This window comes from Bos indicus x Bos taurus, chromosome 5, assembly GCF_003369695.1.
Source record: "Bos indicus x Bos taurus breed Angus x Brahman F1 hybrid chromosome 5, Bos_hybrid_MaternalHap_v2.0, whole genome shotgun sequence".
Taxonomy (NCBI): domain Eukaryota; kingdom Metazoa; phylum Chordata; class Mammalia; order Artiodactyla; family Bovidae; genus Bos; species Bos indicus x Bos taurus.
The window spans coordinates 14,647,285-14,670,469 of record NC_040080.1 but is presented as its reverse complement, the minus strand read 5'-3'; the positions used below and the strand labels follow the sequence as shown (position 1 = coordinate 14,670,469).

The window sequence follows — 23,185 nt, the reverse complement described above, 5'->3', positions numbered from 1 at the left end:
GCTCAGCAGGTAGCCAGCTGCCAGAGCAGCAGCCCTCCCAGGACCAGCAACTGGTTACAGTTGTGGAAGATAAGCCATCATCAGGATGGCAGGACCCATGCTTAGAGTGGGCTTCCTTGGTGGCTAAGATGGTAAAGAATCTGCCTGCAATGCAGGAAACTTGGGCTCGATCTCTGGGTCAGGAAGATCCCCTGGAGAAGGGGATGGCTACCCACTCCAGTATTCTTGACTGGAGAATGCCATGGACAGAGGAGTCTGGCAGACTACAGTCCATGGGATCTCAAAGAGTTGGACATGACTAAGTGACTAACACTTATGGCTTAGAGTGCGGAGCATCCATCCTGAGGCATCTTCACAGAATCCATAACATGTCCCCTGCACCTTCTACCAGTCAGTGACAAAAAACTCCAGCAGCCATTGAAGGCATCCCTCCATAAGGCCGGGGCTGGGACTTTTGGAAGAAAGGGGTTCCCCAAATTATGATACTAGAGCTTTATGTAGAGTCCCCTTTTTTGCCACTGTCGTTGTAACCCATATTTCTAAATTTTTCCCCTTTCCCGCATGGATCAGAGGAAACTGGGGAAGTATAAATACATTTGACTTTATTCAGCCTTCAGCAAAACTCTCCTGCCCTGGAGAGAAGCCCTGGAAGATTAAAAAGTCACAGGGAACCAATTGCTTAAGATGGTTACAATTGTGAGAACCACTGTGCACCCGTGGGAAGCCACCAGACACCATATCCAGGCTGCTCCCCATGGGGTCATGGCTCCCCTGGCCGCCCACAGCACAGGGATACATGGACACGAGAAGAAAAGGCTTCTGGGAAAGTAGCTTTGTCAAAGGCATTTTGGAAAGTTTGGCAAACGTGTGACAACATGGCTAGACCTAGAGGACATGATGCTAACTGAGATAAGCCAGACTCAAAAAGACAAATACTGTATCATCTCATTTATATGTAGAATCTGCTGCTGCTGTTAGGTCATCAGCCATGTCCAATTCTCTGCGACCCCATGGACGGCAGCACGCCAGGCTTCCCTGTCCATCACCAACTTCTGAAGCTTGTTTAGACTCATGTCCATCAAGTCGGTGATGCCATCCAACCACTTCATCCTCTGTCATAGAAGGTTAGTTAGTTTCAGATGTCATAGGTTAGTTTTCTAAAACTAACTAAATTTATAGAGGTAGAGAGTAGAATGGTGGGTGCCATGGGTCAAGGAAGGAGGACACAGGGAGAGGATGGTCAATGGGTGTAAAGATGCAAGATGAGTGAGCTCTGGGGATCTCCTCTACAGTTTAGTGTCTATGGCTAATCATTCTGCATTTTTAAAAACTCTGGGGGGCATGTGGGATCTTAGTTCCTCCACGAGGGATTAAACCCATTCCTAACTGCTGGACCACCAGTGAAGTACCAATAATTCTATATTTTACACTTAAAATTTTCCTGAGAGGATAACACTTACAGTGTGTGTGCTAATAATGATAATAATGGCCAAAGGAAACTTTAGGAGGTGATGGATATCTGTGCTCTTGATAGTAAGGAGGGGTTCCCGGGTGACAATTGTCCCCAGACTCGTTAAACTGTGTGCATTAAATGTGTACATATCAGTCACTCCTCAGTGAAGTGGTTTTTTAAAAAATGTGGCCAAAAAAATTTGGTGAAAAAGAAAAAGGACAATTTAGTAAGAGGAAATCCTGAGAAACGTGATTTGATTGACTATTTAATGGAAACCCTGGACAATAAATTAGGGGCAACCACCTGGGAGGCTCCAGCGCTGTTAAGGTATTATTCCCAATAGTTTATCAACAGGTGTTATCTTTAGGGTTCAGGAACAAAAATTAGAATTTGCGGAATTTTCAGTAACACCCCAAATCTTAAGTTATTGTTTGTTAGTGCCTCAGTCATGTTAGTTGCTCTTTGCAATCCCATGGGCTGCAGCCCACCGTGTTCCTCTGTCCATGGAATTCTCCAGACAAGAATACTGGAGTGGGTTGCCATGCCTTTCTCTGGGGGATCTTCCTGACCCAGGCATGGAACCTGAGTCTCCTGTACTGCAGGCAGATTCTTTACCATCTGAGCCACCAGGGAAGCCCAAGTTATTCTTTAATTATTTCTAAAATTAATTATATTATTTACTCATGGATATCTAAAAAATTGTATACAAAGAAATATTAATTTTAGTTGCATTTATGAAAACTATAGTCTATAGCAAATATTCAAACACTAGAAAACACCAGCAGGATGCCCTGGTAAGTTGGAACTTCTCCTTCCAATGCATGGGGTACAGGTTTGATCCGTGATTGGAGAGCTAAGAGCCCACATGCCTCTGGCCAAAACACATAAAACAGAAGCAGTATTGTAACAAATTCAATGAAGACTTTAAAAATGGTCCAATATAAAAAAAATCTTTAAAATAAACACCAGGAAACATCACGGTGTATTATAATGTAACATTCAGATTTCCCAGTGAGACATTAATAGTTAACAGCACTAGTCAGAATCATACATTGAAATTGCTCTTTTTAAAACTTCCATTTAAATTTTGCTTCCAAAATTTATTATTTCTTGGAACACCATTCATAAGATTTGTGGAAAGCATACAATATACAAAATGTATTAATAAATTAATAAAATTTATTAGTTATTATTTTATAATAACTACTTTTAATAACTATTTTATAATAACTACTACAACAATCACTCACCATTAGAGACAGGCAGGTCACAGACACACACTTACAACATGGCTATAGCTATATCTTAGAAGATCGACTGGTTAATCATCACTGCTCTTCTGGGTGTTCCTGTCTGGTTTCCAAAACTATCACCCTTGACCTTGGACTCTGTGTGTCAGCGTCTCCTGAACTCATGTTCCACTGCACTTCAGTGGATTCCTTCAGATCAGTAACATCTCTGTGTTACTTGCAAAGCTTTCATTCTTGAAGGAGAATAATAGAGTTTTTTCTTGTTTTCCTGACTTCTCCACTGGTTTTCCTCGAAATTTGAAATTTGGAAAAACACAGAAATTTCCCAAGCAATTCTTTCAAGTAAAGAATTCTCACATGCAGCTCAAAATAAGCTGCAGGTCTGGTGGGGATGGGCCATCAGCAGGGCCCTGGAAGGGAAGTAGGTAGCTTGATGGGGTGGGGGAGGAACTGGGACTTGGGGCTGCAGTCCAACCTCAGGACAAATCACCTGTGAAAACAGGAGCCCATAAGCCTGTCTTCTTCAATTTAGCCTTGGCTAGAAAACATATTGGCTTTCCTGGTGGCTCCGTGGTAAAGAATCTGCCTGCCAATGCAGGAGACCCAGGTTCAATCCCTGGGTCAGGAAGATCCTCTGAGAAGGAAATGGCAACCGACTCCAGTATTCTTGCCTGGAGAATCCCATGGACAGAGGAGCCTGATGGGCTATAGTTCATGGGGCCACATAGAGTCGGACACAACTTATCGACTAAACAATAGAAAACACATTGGAAACAGCAGCCCCCAGCCTCATTTAGTAGCCAGTGAAGAAACTTTAAAGAATGAAGAAAACTGACAAGGTGCTTGGAAAAGACATGTCCTGACTTAACTGTGATGACTTGTCAAAGAAAGAAGGAAAATATTAGGGAAATACTGACACAACGGTTTATATCAATTAAAATGAAAACTACACCTATTTCTTCCTTGTCATAAAGCTGAGTTTCTGCCTAAGGCTCTTTGTTTGGAAGGCCAAACAACTTTCTGGTAATATTGAGAGATTTGATTTTTATAGTTTCAAGGACAGTAGACTTGAAATCCTGACACAGGTTTGCTCTTTGAAACTACACTTGTCAAAATGTTTGTGGGGGCTGGGGGGGACTGTGTTTGTTAAATTATAACAACTTAAAGTCAGGAGAAGTTGATTTATTCACAAGTTCTAGTGATAATTTTTCACCAGAACGTTACTCAGTTCAGTTCAGTTGCTCAGTTGTATCTGACTCTTTGTGACCCCAGGGAGCCCGCCAGACTTCCGGAGCTTACTCAAACTCATGTCCATTGAGTCAGTGATGCCATCCAACCATCTCATCCTCTGTCGTCCCCTTCTCCTCCCGCCTTCAGTCTTTGCCAGGACGTTACTGGCCTAACTCTATTCCACTTAATCTTTATAAAAGGACTTTATGGGGCTTCCCTTGTGGTCTAATGGTTAAGAATTTGCCTTGCAATGCAGGGAACACCGGTTCAATCCCTGGGTCGGGAAGATCCCACATGTCACAGGGCAACGAAGCCTGTACACCACAGCTACTGAGCCTGCCCTCTGGAGACCACGAACCGCAACAAGAGAAGCTACTGCGACGAGAGGCGTACGCACAGCAGTTAGAGAGCAAAGCCCACAGGCAGCAGGAGGACCCAGCACACCAAAGATAATTAGGAAATTAGCTAAAAGCACATTTCCTATTGTAAAAAATGGATTGCAAGGAAAATAAAGGGACTGTGGAGGAGATTGACTTTGGAACTGCTAGAATCTCAGTTTGTTATGATCCAGCCCTCGGCCCTTTATCTCAGGTTTTGCACAGATGAGGAAGGTGCTTGTCCTAAAGACCACCGGATGCTCAAGGCTGCTGTGGATGACACCTGGGACCTGGAGAAAAGGGACCATCAGGCCCGGACACCTGACCACAGTCTCAGGCCCGTCTCTCTTTGGAAAAGTGTCAGAATCCAAGAGCAGCAAGAGGTGCAAACAAGAGAGGCCTGTCCTGTCTCTTTAATCTCCTTTACTCTGGGGCAGTTCCTCAGTCAGTCATTGTTTTTTATGACTGACGCACAAAATATAAAGACCATTTATTTTGAAGAATGTCCCTCAGCTTGGGTTTAAGTGATATTCCCTCAAGATTATAGAATCAGGCTCTGTGTTTTGGGAAGAAGACCAAGGCCCTGATACTGCAAAAGACTGAGGGCAGGCGAAGAAGGGGGCAATAGAGAATGAAATGTATGGATGGCACCATTAACTCAATGGGAATGAGTTTGAGCAAACTCCGGGAGTTAGTGAAGGACAGGGGAGCTTGGCCTAAAAGGCACATAACTTCAGAGGCTGAATTCCATGGACTGTATAGTCCATGGGGTTGCAAAGAGTTGGACACGACTGAGCGACTTTCACTTTCACTTTTTCCCCTTTTGCAGTGGAAATCACTATCCATTCAAAACCCGGTCCTCACACTTTTTTATAGCTGCACCCCAGTGGGTAGACCACTCTCCGATGTTTGAGTATATGGGGTTTTTTCCCCAACATTTTGTGATTTCAATTAACACTGCAAGAAATTATTTTGTATGTAAATATTTTCTTGTTTTTGGAGCTATGAATTTCTACAGGTGGAATTAGTGGCACAAATAGAAAATACATATATAATATTTTTAGATAATGCCAAAGCTTCTTCACTCAGTCATGTCCGACTCTTTGCAACCCCATGGACTGTAGCCTATCAGGCTCCTCTGTCCATGGGATTTTCCAGGCAAGAGTGCTGGAGTGGATTTCCATTTCCTTCTCCAGGGGATCTTCCCGACCCAGGAATCGAACCCGGATCTCCTGCATTGCAGGCAGACGCTTTACCGTCTGAGCCACCAGGGTAGCCCCCCGAAAAGCGTTGTACCAGTTTTCATCCCTACCATCAAAGCATGAGATTGCCTGCTTTTCCAGTCCCGCTAACCAGAATGTGCCATTATACTTTAAAATTTTCACCATTAAGTGAAAAATGATTTCAGTACAGTTTTAAGTTGCATTGCCCTATGCGTGAGGTTAAACAGTTTTTCTTTTAAGAATATTGTGAATTTTGCCCATTTTTCTATTGGGCACATGCTTTAAAAAAAAAAGAAAAAGATTGGCTATGAATTGCATTTTCCTTTCAAAATGCTGGGCAGAAGCTGGAAGTTATACATTTGCTTAACATGTATCCTCTTCATATTTCTCATTGTAAATTCTCTAATTGCGGTAACATTTTAGTCCTTGATATGGGTATGGTCACTGAAAACATTTTATCAAGCTGTACATGTATGACTTGTACATTTCTAAAAAGTTACTTGAAAAACCCTGAGCTGACTTAATTCTGTGCTAAATTATGAGTGTCTCGTCTGCCCGATGCTTAAAGGAAGCCTGATGATTCCCAGAATCACACCCAAGTAACCCTGATGTGAAAAGATGAAAGGATGTCCTAAAAGGCAAACCCAGCAACACAGCACACACACGTTCTGCTTCCTCTCCCACCCTGATGCCCACTCCTACCAGCTTCTAAGTCCTCATGGAAGCTGACACCCCTAGACGGATCCGCCTAACTCACCACCTATAGGAAAGGATTTATCCAACAGGCAGCAGGAAGGACCCCCTGGTTTTAGTTATTTACCTACAATCCCTTCTTTGTGTCCCAATAAGTGACGCCCCTCTGTTTCAAGCCTCATTTTCTCCGTAATTTTCAGGGATAGTAGCAGGAAGCAGGTAATCAAGCCTATTAAATGTGATAAGCTCCTTAGAGAAAGACCCTTAAGGGCTTCGATATTTTTCCACTATATTCACGCACTGAGCAGAGCAGGACTGGCTAGTTATATGTGTCCCCTCATACCCTCAGCCCCTGTGGCAGAGACGGGGTAATCCAAAGAAACCTGCTATGGGGTGTGGGGCTGGATGGATGGAGGGCTTTTAAAAAAAAAATTACTGGTCGATTTGCACCTTTCAGGATAGTCCTAGCTGAAATTACAGTGTAAACACACACACACACACACGCACTTTCTCTCCCCCTTCTCTGTTTTGAGCAGCATTGGGAGCTGTGGCAAGAACCCAGGCTCTCTGAGCATCACTGGACCTCAGTCTGACCCCCAGTTTCGGACAGCGTACTGGATTGTCCACACTTGCGTGGTGCAGGCCTGGAGAACAAGCGTGTAGCCACCCCAGATGTCTTTCTTCATCTCCAAACATCGCTTGGTGATTCTGTTGATAACAGCTCTTCCCTGGATGGAAGGAGAAAGAGTGAAATTACAAACACACCTTGGAAGAACATCCCTTCGCCTGCTCCCAGTCTGCCTGCCATGCTCCGATACAAGTCCGAGGGCTCCCTCAGTCCTCGGCAAGTCATCCAGAGGAGACAGGAAGCCAAGCGCAGAGTTAGATCACCCAAAACCTTCTCTCCTCCCCCCCCGAGTGAGCTAACCCCAGACCCGGGAGTGAACAGTGCCGGGCTGTTTCCTCTGTTCTCCTCCACCCCTCCTGAGCTGGAAGCATCAGGTCAGCACAGCTGGCAAGGCAGCCTGCAGCCTGGAGAACCACGGTCCTCTATTAGGTCTCCTTTCTACATCTTCACCACTGAGCTCATGAAACTCATCCGGGCCCTCCCTCCCACCAGCAAGGCTCTCTGGTGGGACAGGAGCAAAAGCCCCATTCAAGAATCTCAGCCTGTTTTCTCCACCTGCTTTCTCCGAGGGGCCGTTTCTGCCCCCTTGTTATGGGGGCTTCACCAGGGTTTACTGCTGGAAACACTGAGGGCTTTAAAGTCAAAGAGTCTGGGTTGAATGCTTGCTCCGTTAATGGAGAGAGAGATGTGGGCAGATGACAATTCCAGGGTTGACACTGACTGAACTCTGCCTGACAGGGAAGACGTGCAACAGATCTTAGCTCTGTTGCTTTCCCCATCCTCACGGGGCCGAGGGAGGGACGGCGTCCTACTCTGTGCCCCCTTGTGCCACCTTCATCACCCCCAACCTCTTTGCTCCTTACCTGCTCACCTTGACACTGAGGGTCATGCCATCTCTCCTGGTCCTGTCCCCCTCTCCTAGCTTTTCTACTCCCCACCCCACTCTCCACTGCTTTGCAGGAATCTGCCTCAGTGCCTGGGTCAAACAGTTCCCTATAGCCTCAGAGTTCACAGCATCCAGGCAGATGTCTGGTGAGAAGTTCACTGCTCCCCATCCATGACCTACCCCTCCCCATGTATTTCCTTGACACCAAGCAGAGCTGCTGCTGTTTAGTCGCTCAGTCGTGTCTGACTCTTTGCAACCCTATGGACTATAGCCCGCTAGGCTCCTCCGTCCATAGGATTCTCCAGGCAAGAATCCTGGAATGGGTTGCTGCTCTCTACGATGCCAAGAGCTGACTCATTGGAAAAGACCCTTATGCTGGGAAAGATTTAGGGCAGGAGGAGAAGGGGACGGCAGAGGATAAGATGGTTGGATGGCATCACTGACTCAATGGACATGGGTTTGAGTGGACTCTAGGAGTTGGTGATGAATAGGGAGGCCTGGCATGCTGCGATTCATGGGGTCGCAAAGAGTTGGACACGACTGAGCGACTGAACTGGACTGAACTGAACGTCCAAATCTCTGCTCCCTCTCTGACCCCCGCATTCGTGCCTCTCATCTCTTCCAACCACAGGCTGCCCCCAATGACCCTGCTCCCCCAGTCTCACCTGACTGCTCCCTCACCACCTGGGTCTCTCTCGGCCACCTCCACACCTCCCTGGGTGTATCCATCCAGCATCGGTCATTCAGGGCTGCCCTCCCGTTCTTCAACTGCCTCCATCACTCCCATCGCTCCATTCTCTGGGCCCCATTCCTGGACCACAGAGTGCTCCTGGAGAGGGTCCATTAACCGAGTAGCCTGTCCCCAGAAGTGCCTGTAGCAGCCTGGCCTCAGAGCTTGGCTGACTCCTGCGGGCTCCTCGCCCAGGCCTCCTCAACACACTTTTACCCCTCAACCACCTTCACTAAACGCCTTTATTTGTTCCTTTGTCAAAAGACCTTGCTTCCAGCCAATCTAGCCCCACCCCAAGTGCCATGAGCAATCTCAGGGGTGGTCTCAGAGGACTGCCCTGTCTCTGTCTCTGCTGTCAGCCTCCCTGTGCTCAGAGCCCAGCCATCCCTAATGCTGAAGAAACACCCTTCCTGTCTAACATCCTTCTCTTATTTCTCCCTCTTGGCAGATTCCTTTCCTACTGACTTTAAATATATCCAAATGTTCTAATATTCGAGAAGGAAAAAAAAGCTCCTAACTCTACCATCTTTTTCAACCAACACTCAGTATTTTTCTCCCTTTAAGAATCAAACTTCCCAAGCAGTGAGGCAAAAACAATGGATATGATTCTGTGTTTGAATCCTGGATACGCTGTGTGACCTGGGGGATGTTGTTTGACTTCTTTGTGCTTTAGTTACTTCACAGATAAAGTTGAGCAAATGGTAATACATCTCTTATAAGATTTGGGTAAGAATTAAATTAGGTAGTGTTTATTCCAATGTTTGGTACTTAAATATATACTCAATAAATCTTGGTTATTACAATGTATAGGCTTCCTTGGAGGCTCAGTGTGTAAGAAACCATCTGCCAATGCAAGAGGTGTGGATTTGAACCCTGGATTTGGAAGATCCCTTAGAGGAGGAAATGGCAACACACTCCGGTATTCTTGCCTGGGAAATCCCAAGGACACAGAAGCCTGACGGGCTACATTCCATGGGGGTCTCAAAAGAGTCAAACATGACTTGGTGACCAAACAACAACAAAAATCACCCTGATACAGACCATTATCTCTAATGAACTCAGACCAAAAAAAAAAAAAAAAGACTTCAACAAAATACTTGAAAAACTGTGCACGTTCAGTTCAGTTGAGTTGCTCAGTTGTGTCCGACTCTTTGTGACTCCATGGATTGCAACACACCAGGCTTCCCTGTCCATCACCAATTTCCAGAGCTTGCTCAAACTCGTGTCCATCACATCGGTGATGCCATCCATCCATCTCATCCTCCGTGCTCCCCTTCTCCTCCTGCCTTCAATCTTTCAAAGCATCAGGGTCTTTTCCAATGAATCAGCTCTTCACATCAGGTGGCCAAAGTATTGGAGCTTCAGCTTCATCATCGTTCAGAATTTCCTTTAGGATGGCCTGGTTGGATCTCCTTGCAGTCCAAGGGACTCTCAAGAGTCTTCTCCAACACCACATTTCAAAAGCATCAATTCTTCGGTGCTCAGCTTTCTTTATGGTCCAACTCTCACATCCATACATGACTACTGGAAAAACCGTAGCTTTGACTATATGGACCTTTGTTGGCAAAGTAATGTCTCTGCTTTAGGTATGTATGTATGTTTTCCTGGAGACAGTCCATAGCATTCCTCAAGGGGTTATTAGCTTTAAGACTCATTGCTAGATAAGTCCTTGTCTCTTGTCTCATGTCTCATGTCTCCATGTCTGTGAACCTAACACAGCACTAAGATGCTCAAAGATACTCTCACGACAAAACATTGCCTACCCTCCTCCCTCAGGACATCCCATTCCTGTCAATGTGGCTTAAGAACGTAGCCTCCCCACATAGTAGATTCACACATAGATCGTGGTCAGGCGCATCCCTCAAGCCACTGCAACGTGACTCCTGCAGCATTCCCTCTACCCTGTTCTTAGTCAACTGACGATGAGGTTAAATCAGAGCTTTTACTTCAGTTCCTGTTGATTTTCAGCCCAGACTCTCTGATGATCACAAAAGCTAATATTGTTGAACCCTCTATATGAGCCACGAACCATAATTGATTTACACACATCATCTCATTAAGTCATCTCCACAGATTTGTAAAGTAGAAATTATCATCAAGATGAAGAAACTGAGTCTCAAAAAAGGATAGCAGAATAGCTAAAGAAGACCGAATTAGGATTAGAAGGCAAACTCTGAATTAAGTTACAACAGATTCCAATATTTTTTACCTTGGCCATGCCACTTGGGTCAACACACTCAGTATTTTATGCCCAGTGTTTCATGCTCAGACTAGAAAAATTTCTAGGCTTTTCCCTACACACTGCCACAAAACTAGTCTTTCAAAAACACTACCAGATCAAACCTGAACTTCTCAGACTATATTGTTTTTCATCCTTGTTGTTGTTGTTGTTGCGACTACAGAATGAAATACATCAGGCTCCTCTGTCCTCCACTATCTCCCAGAGTTTGCTCAAATTCATGCTTACTGAATCAGTGATGCTATCTTCTCCAGCATCACAATTCAAAAGTATCTATTCTTCAGCGCTCAGCCTTCTTTATGGTCCAGCTCTCAGACTATACATTAATATATTTATCTTAAAAAGAAACAAAAACATGTGACTCACCGGTTTAAAATCCCAATGTATGTTCAGTCTGTCTTTGACTGCCTTGGAACATGGCTCTAAAGTGGGCTTCTCCCCTTTACCGGGGTCTGTCAGACAGCGATCATCAGCGTCTCTCTGTGCAATCAGTGGTCCCACATAGAATTCCCCAGTTACGTGATAGTAGACGTTCTGCAAGAGAACAAAGGGATTTGCCATGGACACTCAGTCAGGGATGCCCTTGACCTCACAGAGGACATAAAGACTGCCTTGGGTCCCTTAGACACCCAGTCACCATGGAGGAATCCTTGAGCATTCCTGGGTAACAAGGAGTCTCCTCTGTTCTCTTCCCCATCCCCAGCTGATTCGAGAAAGAAGACCAGGCATGACAAAAAGACACTAGCCTGCTTCCTTCCACAGGGCTCCAATAGAATCATTTCCTACTGGACGAGGGAGCTTATCTTGGAAAATAGAAGCAACACAACTCAACTTCAGAAGCGGTCATTATAAACCCCAGCTAAGGACTTGTCAGAAAACCTTTCAAATGCTCAATCACTCCCTACCTTGCTCTGTGAACTTGGACAAACTGGTTGTTTTCGTGTCTCTGGTTTGTTTTTTTTTTTTTCCCCAATGTTATCTACCCTGCAGACCTCAAAAGGTTCCCGTGAGGGCAACATGCAAAGTAACATGAGAGCTGGAAAAAGTCCCCTGGGTGCGCCCTCCACGTGGTCCCCGATCTCTCCTACCCCACGGAGGGGCTTCCACTCAGCTTCTCTCTTCCCTAACCCTCTGTTTCCTTCTCTGTGGAAGAAGCCACAGGGAGCATCACCTGTCCACCTTCCAAGACATACAAGGGGCAGCAAGAGGATGGCAGGGGGCAGGGGAGGAGGAGGAAGGGAAGGGATTGGAGGTTGTTTTCAGTGAAGGTATTGCCATAGAGAGTGCAGTCTTTCTAAGCACGCTTCCTGTACCTGAGATGGAATGACCTCTCAGGTGAGCTCGGAAGGGCTGAGTTACAAGCACAAGTTTGGGCTTCTCCTTGACCCACTACCCAGGCCACTCAGCTCCTGTCTCCCCATCACCTAACACCAAGTCCAAACCTGCCAGGGGCTGAGCTACAACAGACTGACCAGGGGGCCGGAGCAGGACGATACCTGGGAATTGTATTGATGGCAGTAATGCATGATGGGGGTGTTGCCTGGAACAGCTCCCTGGTCCAGGCAGACGCGTTCATCCAACGTGTTTTTCATCTGAGGGAGCAAAGCACACAGCAACACGGTTGGAAAGAGCCAGAGAAGGAGGTTCCCCGACCCTCCCAGGGCCCTGCACCTTTGCCAGTACTCCAAGAGTACCCAAAAGGGGCAAGGGTTTGAGATCCTGGCAGCCACTTTCTAAGCACTAGACAAATGCCAAAGCGAAACTCTGCTGTGATGCGCTTCCTGGGAATGAAGCAGGAAAGAGACAGAACAGGCTCCATCTTGAAAGCAGGACTCCATCTTGGGCCAGACTGTGGACTTATATGAGCTATATGCCCAGTATCTATGGAAACAACATACCAACTGGAAAACCAGACCCCCCGGATGGAAGAGACCCACGGCTTGTACCTAGACTCCCCATTGCCTAAAAAAAATACCCTAATTATCTGTGTAACCAAATAGAATCATAAATTCTATTATGCTTATTGGAGTATGACCACAGGCTTATTGATAATTGTCCACTGTTAGCTACCTAGGCTTAAGGCATACGGATCACGGATTAACTTTGATTGTATCTTTCTTTTCCTTTGTTCAGACTAGTTTCAGGGAATTTGGGGAGGGGGGTTTGGGCACATACACTTAGGGTATGTAAGGTTTTCACAAAAACTGGTCAGGGTCCTTGGCTAAGAGGAGACTCTGCCTTGGGCCCACGGTGTAATAAACTGCACTCCACTATCTGCATTGTCCTTCTGAGTGAGTTTGTTTCCCAGAACTCGTAGCTACAACAGGAACATCCACTCCTCAGACCGTTATAGCAGAGGTAAAGGAAGGGCTCTTATATCCGCATTGAGAGGGGTGAGGCCACACACCCTGGTGGATCGAGGAACTGTGAGGGTCAGAGCAAGGGCTGATGTTTACAAGCTAAGGAACCAGAGACAGAGGGAAGGAAAAGGAGACTGGAGAGTGAGAGAGGAAAGAAAACCAAGAGGGTTGGAGGAGAGAGTTGGGGGTAGGAAGAGAATGGGGGGAATGGGTTTTGAAAACCCTTGTTCGGAAAGTCATGAGACTCAGATCTCTTCATCTTTTACAGGCAAATGTTTAAAACCTGCAATGCAGTTTCATAAAACGTACTCTTCCATAGGCCACAACGCTGCGGACTGGTTTCAGGAGAGGATAAATATTTTTCAGATACCAGTCAAAAGTTTTGCATTTTAGTTTCTTCCGGAGTGCCATTCTGGAAGAAATGTCTCCAAAATCGATTCCAGAGTTCTGCAAAGAAAACATGGAACATGGTTGCACTCTGTAACACCCTGGACTCCACCATGTGGGTGTGCTCAGATGTGTCTGACTCTGTGCAACCCCATGGACTGTAGCCCGCCAGGCTCCTCTGTCTATAGGATTTCCCAGGCAAGAATACTGGAGTGGGTTGCCATTTCCTCCTCCAGGGAATCTTCCTGACCCAGGAATCGAACCTGTGTCTCCTGCATTAGCCAGCAAGTTCTTTACCACTAAGGCATCAGGGAAACAGATAGTGCAGGAGGGAAGCAAGTATTTTCCTGATTCCCTGTAAGATAACCTTTCTCATGTATAGTTTTCCAGGGAAATTGGAAGAAGCTTGACCCCTAGGAATTTCTGCTGGTCTCAGAGGCACTTTCAAGGCTTGCGTATCCAGGTTTATGTCTCATCAGTAGCAAGCTGATGCAGACTGCTCCTGTTTGAGATGATATGCACATCAATCAGGCACAAAATGGTTCTCATGATGGCCAGGAAAGGCTCCCAAAAGGAGCATGCTGGCCGCAAGACTGGGAGGTTAAAGGAGATGTCCTAGAAGTGGTATCTGTGGGGAATCAAAGTGGAAGGATGCTTGAACCCAGAGCCGCAGCTCAGGGACAGAGACAGCATGTCACATCAGCCTCAGGGACTACCATGCGACCTTAGCCAAGGAGGCTTTCCTTGTTCACGTGTGTCCAGTAGAATTACACGGCCTTCTACCACCATTCCTCACCCCACCGCCATGTTCGTTTTCTCTTAAGACAGTGAATCCTTGTCCACTCCTGCCCCACGAGGAATCCCCTGGTATAGATGATGGATGAAGAGCACAGAATCTAGAAGTTTCCTTGGTTTGAATCCCATCTCTGCTCTTAGGACCTTCTTACTTTAACCGGCTTTTCCCCTTCCATTCTCTGTGTGTCCGTCTCTTCATTGATAAACTTAGAATAATAAAAAATAAACCTTATGCCAGAGCTACGTGATGATAGCCACGCGTGCCAGAAACTTAGTCCTGGGACACAAACGCGAATGCCATTGCCCTCACAGGGAGGACGTGACTTCAGGTCTTTAGGGCTGGAGTGGCCCTGTTGCAGAGAGAAGCCAATTCTGACTCCAGGCTGAAACTGCTTCTTTGACTTGCTTTCCCTTGCTCTGGTTGTAATCACACCTGATGGGCTGCCTCAGAGAATCCTGCCCCTCTGCCTGACTCTTAAAGTGCGTCTGTTGAGAAACCTGTCCACCCGTGGATGGCAGGAAGGAAGAAATTAACACACTCCTTGCCTAAGGCTTGCAGTCCTAGGAGATGTTTGCAAGATTGATGGCCTCTTTACTTTGTTTCCTCACCTTCCTCCCCTCCATCTCGGATCTATAAAAGAACGGGACATCCAGACGGCATAAGATGGCTACTTTGAGACATTCCTTTGCCGTCTTCTGGTGAATAAAGTCATATTCCTTGCCTCAACGCCTCATCTCTTGGATTCATTGGCCCATCGTGCCGTGAGCAGCCTAAGCTTGGGCTCTTGTCCCTTCCCATTCCCACCAGGACCACCTCCCTTTCCTCCTCCTCCATCCTTCTCAGCTTCTGTCCCATCCAGGACGAACCTGGAGAGGTATGTTCCAGGCCATGTAGACCATGTCTTTGTACTCGTCCATCCAGATTTCAGCCACTCTCAGGGCGTTCCGCTTCAAGGGAATTCTCAGGTCTAAAGAGTAGGGCTTGTGGTGTCTCTCCAGGTGGGCGACTCGGGAGCAGGGCAAGACCTCAATCTTACCTCCACATTGCCACACCTGCAAGGGAAGGAAAAACAAAATCACCCGGGCAAGCTGGACACACAGACGTAAGAGCACAGCCTGTTGATGGGAACACCACTCTTCAGAACCACTTTTTAAAGAGTGTAGGGACTTCCCCGGCAGTCCAGTGGTTAAGACTCCACGCTTCCACTGCAGGGGGTGACGGTTTGATCCCTGGTCGGGGAACTAAGATCCCAGATGCCTGGTAACCAAAAATCCAGAACATAAACCAGAAGCAATATTGTAAAAAGTTCAATAAAGACAGAAAATGGTCCACATTAAAAAAAAAATTTTTAATAGAGTGTAAATTCAGTCCTTCTACCTGTCTCTATGAGCCTCCCAACCTATTCATTGAAAAAATAGTGCTCCTCTCCTTATCGCTCAGAAGCTCCAGAATCCCACCAGGTGTAGGCTCTGGCCCACAGGAACTGTGAGATAATCAATGGATCTTGCTTTGAGCCACTAAGTTTGTGATAATTTTGTTACACTGCAATTGATAACTAATACAGGTAATTCTTGACCAAGAGATACCCTGACTTATGATCTAGTCGTTAACATTCTTTCTTCTTATCCTGATGGAAACACACATACTTGTCAGTCCATACATTCTAATATGTGGCTTAAAATATTTAAAAATACTGCCTTTGTCCCAGTAGACGATAGAACTAGTAGATGTAGATTTACTACTTCATCCCTGTAGAAGATACATCTAATGATGAGTGTGTTCTCTTCATGGATGTCCAAGTGAGCTGCATTTTCTGGGAAACACTAGCCTGTTGGGGGCCAGAGTGAGGTACTCCGCCCATGGCAGAGGTCATGAGGAAGGAGGCTCAACATACGCAAAGGTGGGATCGAGCCTCAGGAGTCCCCCTGGAAATCCTTGAGCATCTACCCCCATAACCAGAGCCTGCCTACTTTACTACTTTGTGCTCTCACCTACACCTCTGATTTTATGGGGGGCTGTCTCCCACCACCTCTTTCGGAGAGGGAGTTAACTTAGAGCTCCAGTTAACAATAATTCCTGGGCATGATAGGAGTGTTTCAACCTACAAACTCCTCTGAAGGTTCTCTAGCCTGCCTGATGGGCTTGTCCAGCCACATGTGATTGCTCACAGCCTCCCAACCGTGAGAGGCACGAGATGCTTTAAACCTTCTAAAAACAGGTTCCTTAGAAAAGTTAGAAAACTATTAGTATAAGTATAATGGGCTGATTAGAAATTGTATTGGTGAAGGGTTTTTCATTTGTTGAGCCAATGTTTGTTGCTAGGTCTCCATATCCCCTGCCCTTACACACATTAATGAATATATAGAAGAAATAAGTATTAACCTTTGATATTAATCACGTTAGACCTTAGGCTAAGTAAATTCTTTCCTTAACTAAAACCCACTACACCCTCACCCTATAGGAATGTAACTTTATTTGGGTGGCGTCTGTTTTAAGAATAATCCCCCTTGGAGAAAAAAGTGTTCTGGTTGACTGACCGCTGTCACAAGGAGAGGGTCATAAATTGTCAGCAGGCCCCCCCCTGGCCAGAAGATGATGTAACACCCCTAAGACCTCTGTATACATTTGTATGAAGCACCTGACTTTAATAAAAGTCAGGACTGCTGTCCCCGCGTGACTTTTGTATAACATCTCAGTGTATAAAAACAGACTCTGGAAAATAAAGAATTGGGATCAGTTCCTCGAAAGACTGGTCTCCCCATGTCTCTCTCTCTCTCTCTCTCACTCTGGCTGAGTCTCCATCTGGAGCACAGAACCCGCCATGCTTACTAATTATGCCTGGGCTTCTAAGATCCGACCCGGGAGGCCTCAGTGTCTCCTCTCCTTCGGGAGAATGGAAGGACGCCTGCGGCCTACGTAAGTGGTGCAAGCTTCTTGTCTTGAAGTTTTATTGGTCTCCCGCATAAACCAAGCTACTCAGCCTCTTTTCTCCACTGAATTTTCCTACTGAGCTATCCTTATTCTATTACTCTTTATATCTTTGATGAATATTTAAATAGTCGCCTAAGCCGTCTCCCCTTCAAATACCCTGGATCAGCCAGGGCTGGACCCCAGCACTAGCCGGTCCAGTTACTATGCTTAGTCGCTCAGTCGTGTCCAGCTCTTGGTGACTCCATGGACTGCAGACCACCAGGCACCTCTGTCCATGAGGATTCAGGCAAGAATACTGGAGTGGGTTGCCATGCCCTCCTCTAGGGGATCTTCCCGATCCAGCAATTGTGCACAGGTCTCCAGCATTGCAGGATTCTTTACTGTCTGAGCTTCCAGGGAAGCCCTTCCAGCAGCGGTTAGCAACCTACCGCACTCATGTCTGCAAATCCCTGAACATCACAGGTCCAGTGGCTCAGTTAAAACACCTTGGGAGGGGTTATCCTAGACCAACAGCTTTCAGATTTTTCTGTCTCAATTTATTCCCACTTGCCAGATGTCCCCCCACACACCCACCCTCCACCCCCTCACTCTTTCTCTGAAACACACGAAAAGGAACAGGAAGTTTCTGATTATAGTAGCTTACTTTGCATCACAAACCATCCTGACATTTTTCAGGAAGTTAGCCCTCACCACATAGGTATTATGATTATTCCTATTAAGGTAATGGGCCCAACCTTACCAGCTAAGAAATGACAAAGCCAGAAGGATTCTGTGATGCTGTGGCACAGTGCCAGGGATACACAGGGTGCTGAACCAGAGTGGGTGTACTTTCTCTCCCATCAGACCAAAACTCTTCTGTATTTATACACATCCAGGTGCACCATCACTGCTGTGGCCTCTAGGTGTCAGAATAAAACATCACATGCAGCTCTGATGTTCTCCAAGGTCTGTTCCTAGAGAAATGTACATCCTAGCAAATGCTTAGAGGTTTGAAAGGACAAATGGCCACACGCACAAACCACGGAAGCTGAATGCAGGTAAACTGTTTTATCAAGAAAGGGGAAGAATGACTCTTCAGAGGGTACGGCAACTCACTCTAGTATTCTTGCCTGGAGAATGCCATGGACAAAGGAGCCTGGAATGAGTGGAGTGGGTTGCCATGCTCTCCTCCAGGGGATCTTCCTGACCCAGGGATCAAATCTGCGTCTCTTACATCTCCTGCTTTGGTAGGCAAGTTCTTTATCACTGAGCCACCTGAGAAGCTGTTCTCTTCATACCGATGAGAATACAGATGTGGTGTTGAGTGTATCAGAACAATAAGATGGAGGAGACTTGGTTCCCAACACCCTGCTGGTGGTAATTTAGTCACTAAGTCATGTCCAACTCATGTGACCCCATGGACTGTAGCTAGCCAGGCTCCTCTGTCCTTAGGATTTCCCAGGCAAGAATACTGGAGCGGGTTGCCACTTCCTACTCCAGGGATCTTCCCAACCCAGGGATCAAACCCACGTCTCCTGCGTTGTAGGCGGTCTCCTGGGTTGTAGGTAGATTCTTTACCGCTGGGCCACCAGGGAAAACTGGAACTGTCATCTGAATCCTAGACTGCTCATGTTCAAATTGTTACAGGAATTAATTTATATCTCATTTAAATCTCTGTTATTTTGGCCTCTGTCACAGAAATCAAACAAGGATTCTAATTCTCACACGTTTATAAATCATTTCAAGTTATTTATCACGTTTGACCTGCACTGTCATCCTTAGGAGGGAAATAAACTGGAGCTTCCCTGGTGGCTCATGGGAAACGAATTGCCTGCAATGCAGGAGATGAGGGTTCGATCCCTGGGTCAGGAAGATCTCCTGGAGAAGAAAATGGCAACACATTCCAGGATCCTTGCCTGGGAAAATCCCATGGACAAAAGATCCAGAAGGGCTACAGTCCACTCAAGTGTTTAGTTGCTACAGTCCATGGAGGTGCAAAAGAGTTGGACCTGACTTAGGGACTAAACAACAAAACTGGGGAACAGACCATGAAAAAAAATGGACATGAACTCATGTCATCCTGTCAGCTGCTTGACTGTCCACAGGGGGACAGATTGGCTGCCCACACATCTTTATCCTCTGGTCTCTCTGCCCATTCCAGTTTCTGACTGGTCTTGCAGAGAACCACCCACCCCAAAGTTGGTGTATGTCAGGGGATGTTTGGAAAATGCCTGAAGTCCTCAAGAAAATAGGGACACCATCTTTCCAGCAATATCTCCCAGACTATACAGACCTCTACCAAGACGCTCCACTCTAGAAGTTCCACAACCTCTCCTTAGTGACCTGGAAACATGAGAATTTGTTCACGTCTTGAGCCAGTGGCATCCATCCTTGTTCCAAGGTTCCAGAGGTCCTCTACCTTACCCTTCTGCTTTGTCCCATAATGAGAATGGAAACATACCTACCCTCAGGCTAAGTTCCACATTCTCTCCTCCATAGGTCAGCATCCCACCATCCAGAGAGCCAATTTCTTCCAAGAAGAGCCTGTTGGCAGCCAGGATGCCCATGATGGAAGGACTTCTGTGGAGCACATGGCGAGAGAGTCACTCACCCTGGACGCAGAACATCAGGATGAAGGTGACAGGTAGCAAGCTCAGTGATGATGTAGCCTTTGGAACTCTCTCTACCAAAGCTTCTTCTTATCCTGAAGGCTTTCCCCAAACCCTCAGACTGAACTAAGTGCATGGAGCCTTCCTGTCCCAGATTATATTGAAATCCATCTTGGTATCCCTACTTCATAGCCTGATAAATGCTTAAAGGGGCTGATATGTTTTCTAAAACATTATACATTTTGCTTTATTTTGCTTAAAATTCCTTAAATAGCCAAAGTATCTGTGATTTCTTTTCTGGGATCAGCTCTTTTTTTAACTTTTCATTTTGTATTGGGGTATAGTCAATTAACAACATTGTGATAGCTTCCCGTGAACAGTGAAGGGACTCAGCCATACATAGACATGTACCCATTCTTCCCCAAACTCCGCTCCCATCCAGGCTTCCACATAACATCAAGCAGAGTTCCTTGTGCTCTACAATAGGTCCTTGTCGGTTATGAGATCTGCTTCTTTTTTTCTCTATATCCTGTCCTTCACCCCAACTCCTCTGCTCCTCTCACCCCACTCCTAAGACTACCACGAAGGACAAACAAAGCCCAGACCATCCATCCCTGACTTCCCCCAGACTAATCAAGTTTCCTGAGCTCATGCAGACTGACCTCACAGGAGCAGTGACATCGTGGAAATCAACCCAGGCTTTCGGCAGTGCATCATAGCGGCACCAGAGTTCCCAGTTAAACCCGTCAACCGCCAGTGCATATTTAATCAGTTCAAAGGTGTCAAAAAGAATGTTGTCAAACACAGGAGATACGATCACGGTGCGGTCTTCCTGAATCCGAGCCAAGATGGGCTCAGCCCTGCAAGAAGGGTATGTAACAGACCCAGGTGGGATTTGAGGATAATAGTCAAAGTGAGCAGACAAAGCTGCTCCATCCCATCCCCTTGTCCTGACCCTGACCACCTTCTTCACTCAGGCCACACTGGCTAGTAGGCAGAACTCTCCAGAGTTCTGAGAATCTGCAGGTTTGAGAAATAGCTGGGGCTGCTGGCAGCTGACCCCAGTCAAGAGCACATTTGAAACTGGGGTACCCAAGTACCAACCCCAAGCCACTGTGAGCAGTGCTATCAGTATCTGCCTGAATTTGTCTTACTTCTTGAGTCTCCCTGCTTCCAAAATAACATCTCTTTACTATCTGATTCCCCACATTCTTTGAGTAACACAGCTCTTCGTATCATGTAACTTCATGGGAAAACCTTAAGAATTACCAAAAGGTAGTCTCTTCATGCATGGATGTAAGAGTTGGACCATAAAGAAAGCTGAGTGCTGAAGAATTGATGCTTTTGAATTGTGATGCTGGAGAAGACTTTTGAGAGTCCCTTGGACTGCAAGGAGATCAAACCAGGCAATCCTAAAGGAAATCAATTCTGAACACTCATTAGAAGGACTGATGCTGAAGCTGAAGCTCCAATACTTTGGCCACCTGATGTGAAGAACTGACTCATTGGAAAAGACCCTGATGCTGGGAAAGACTGAAGGCAGGAGGAGAAGGGGACAACAGAGGATGAGATGGTTGGATGGCATCACTGACTCAATGGACATGAGTTTCAGCAAGCTCTGGAAGTTGGTGATGGACAGGAAAGCCTGGCATGCTGCAGTCCATGGGGTCACAAAGAGTTGGACATGACTGAGCGACTGAACTGAATGGAGTCTCTTCATTTTACAGATAAAGTAATTTGTTTGTTAGTTGCTAAGTTGTGTCCGACTCTTTTGCAACCCCATGGACTGTAACCTACAAGGCTCCTCTGTCCTTGGGGATCCAGGCAAGAATACTGGAGTGTGTTGCCATCTCCTACTCCAGGATATCTTCCCAAGCCAGGGACCCAACCTGCATCTCCAGCATTGGCAGGCAGATTCTTTACCGCTGAGCCACCAGGGAAGCCCTAAGTTGTGACTCATTCAAAGTCACAAAATATCTGGCATAGTCAGGGTTTGTATTCAGTTGTCAATACTCCAAGCCTATTGTTTTTTCTCTAGACTACTTCTTGTAGGCAACCAAAGTCCTTGAATAGAAACATCCTGTTTTTGGAGCTTCCCTTTTCTTAAGTTCTGACTTTCCCTACTTCCACAATATCCCGTCTCTACTCATTGTATTTACAATTTCTCCTCTCTCCGCTTCCCCACATGGAGCCCCTGGAGCCTTACCACCCAACATTCACTTCAATGTGAGCGTCCAAGATGGCAACCACATCAGCCATGGCCGCCTCCCTGCCGGTGTTGCGAGCTGCAGCCAGACCTCTTCTCTCCGTGTGTCGTACTATCTTCAGGAGTCCTGGACACTTCTGGTTGTAAAGCTTAATCTTCTCATCCAAGTCTGCCTTTAATTCTCCTGCCAACCAAAGGCACACCTGTAGAAATTCTGAGTGCAATAATCAACACGGTGCAGAAATTTTATTCTAGGATACTGTAATGGTTGGACTACCTCCAGCATAGGGTGGGCAGTTCTACAGCCTTGACTGAGAAAATAGTCTTTCCTCTACACCAACTTCTCCTCTGCCTTCCATCCTCAGAATTAATGTTCCCATTCCTAATCTTTCTCTTGAGGTTAAACTGTCTTAGCACAGTAAAACTGCTGTGTTGGGCACTGTTACAGGTACTTTAAGTGTATTGAGAAATTACTATAAGAATGAATGGGATCAGAGAACACCGTAATTTGAAAAGACACATGCACTCCAATGTTCACTGAAGCACTATTTACAATAGCCAGAATGTGCGAGTGACCTAAACGTCCATCAACAGGAATGGATAAAGAAGATGTGGTACATATATACAATGGAATATTACTCAGCCATAAAGAAGAATGAAGTTGTGTCACTTGCAGAGACATGGATGCACCCAGAGACTGTTACACAGAATGAAGTAAGTCAGAAAGAGAAAAATAAATATCATATTAACACATAATGTGGAATCTAGAAAAATGATATAGATGATCTTATTTGCAAAATAGAAATAGAGACACAGATAGAGAACACACATGGACACCGAGGAGAGAAAGTGTGGGTGAGACAGACTGGGAGACTGGGATCGACATATATGCACTATGACACTATGTGTAAAATGGATAACTAGTGAGAACCTGGGGCTTCCCTGGTGGCTCAGACAGTAAAGAATCTGCCTGCAATGCAGCAGACAGGAGTTTGATCCCTGGGTCAGGGAACTCAGTGCTCTGCGGTGACTTACATGGGAATGAAATTCAAAAAAGAGGGGATAGAGCTGATTTATGTTGCTGTACAGTAGAAACCAACACAACACTGTAGAGCAATTATACTCCAATAAAAGTTTTTTTTTAATGAATGGGACACACCTGACCTAACTAACGTAGGGTTGCTGATGGACAGACATTGCAGATACAG

At 46.0% G+C, this 23,185-nt stretch overlaps 1 protein-coding gene across 1 annotated transcript in view; it reads right to left on the bottom strand.

The window, feature by feature from the left end:
- Window positions 1-5,548: 5,548 nt before the first annotated feature.
- The window catches only part of GALNT8 (polypeptide N-acetylgalactosaminyltransferase 8), a 53,864-nt gene continuing 36,227 nt past the window's right edge, over window positions 5,549-23,185 (bottom strand). The window contains exons 8-15 of the mRNA XM_027543393.1: window positions 21,978-22,161; window positions 20,434-20,631; window positions 19,628-19,742; window positions 15,119-15,304; window positions 13,379-13,516; window positions 12,206-12,301; window positions 11,076-11,243; window positions 5,549-6,954 (exon numbers count right to left, since the gene is read on the bottom strand). Coding sequence (XP_027399194.1) covers window positions 6,811-6,954; window positions 11,076-11,243; window positions 12,206-12,301; window positions 13,379-13,516; window positions 15,119-15,304; window positions 19,628-19,742; window positions 20,434-20,631; window positions 21,978-22,161 — 1,229 coding nt within the window. The 3' untranslated portion in view covers window positions 5,549-6,810. The remainder of the gene's footprint in view (window positions 6,955-11,075; window positions 11,244-12,205; window positions 12,302-13,378; window positions 13,517-15,118; window positions 15,305-19,627; window positions 19,743-20,433; window positions 20,632-21,977; window positions 22,162-23,185) is intronic.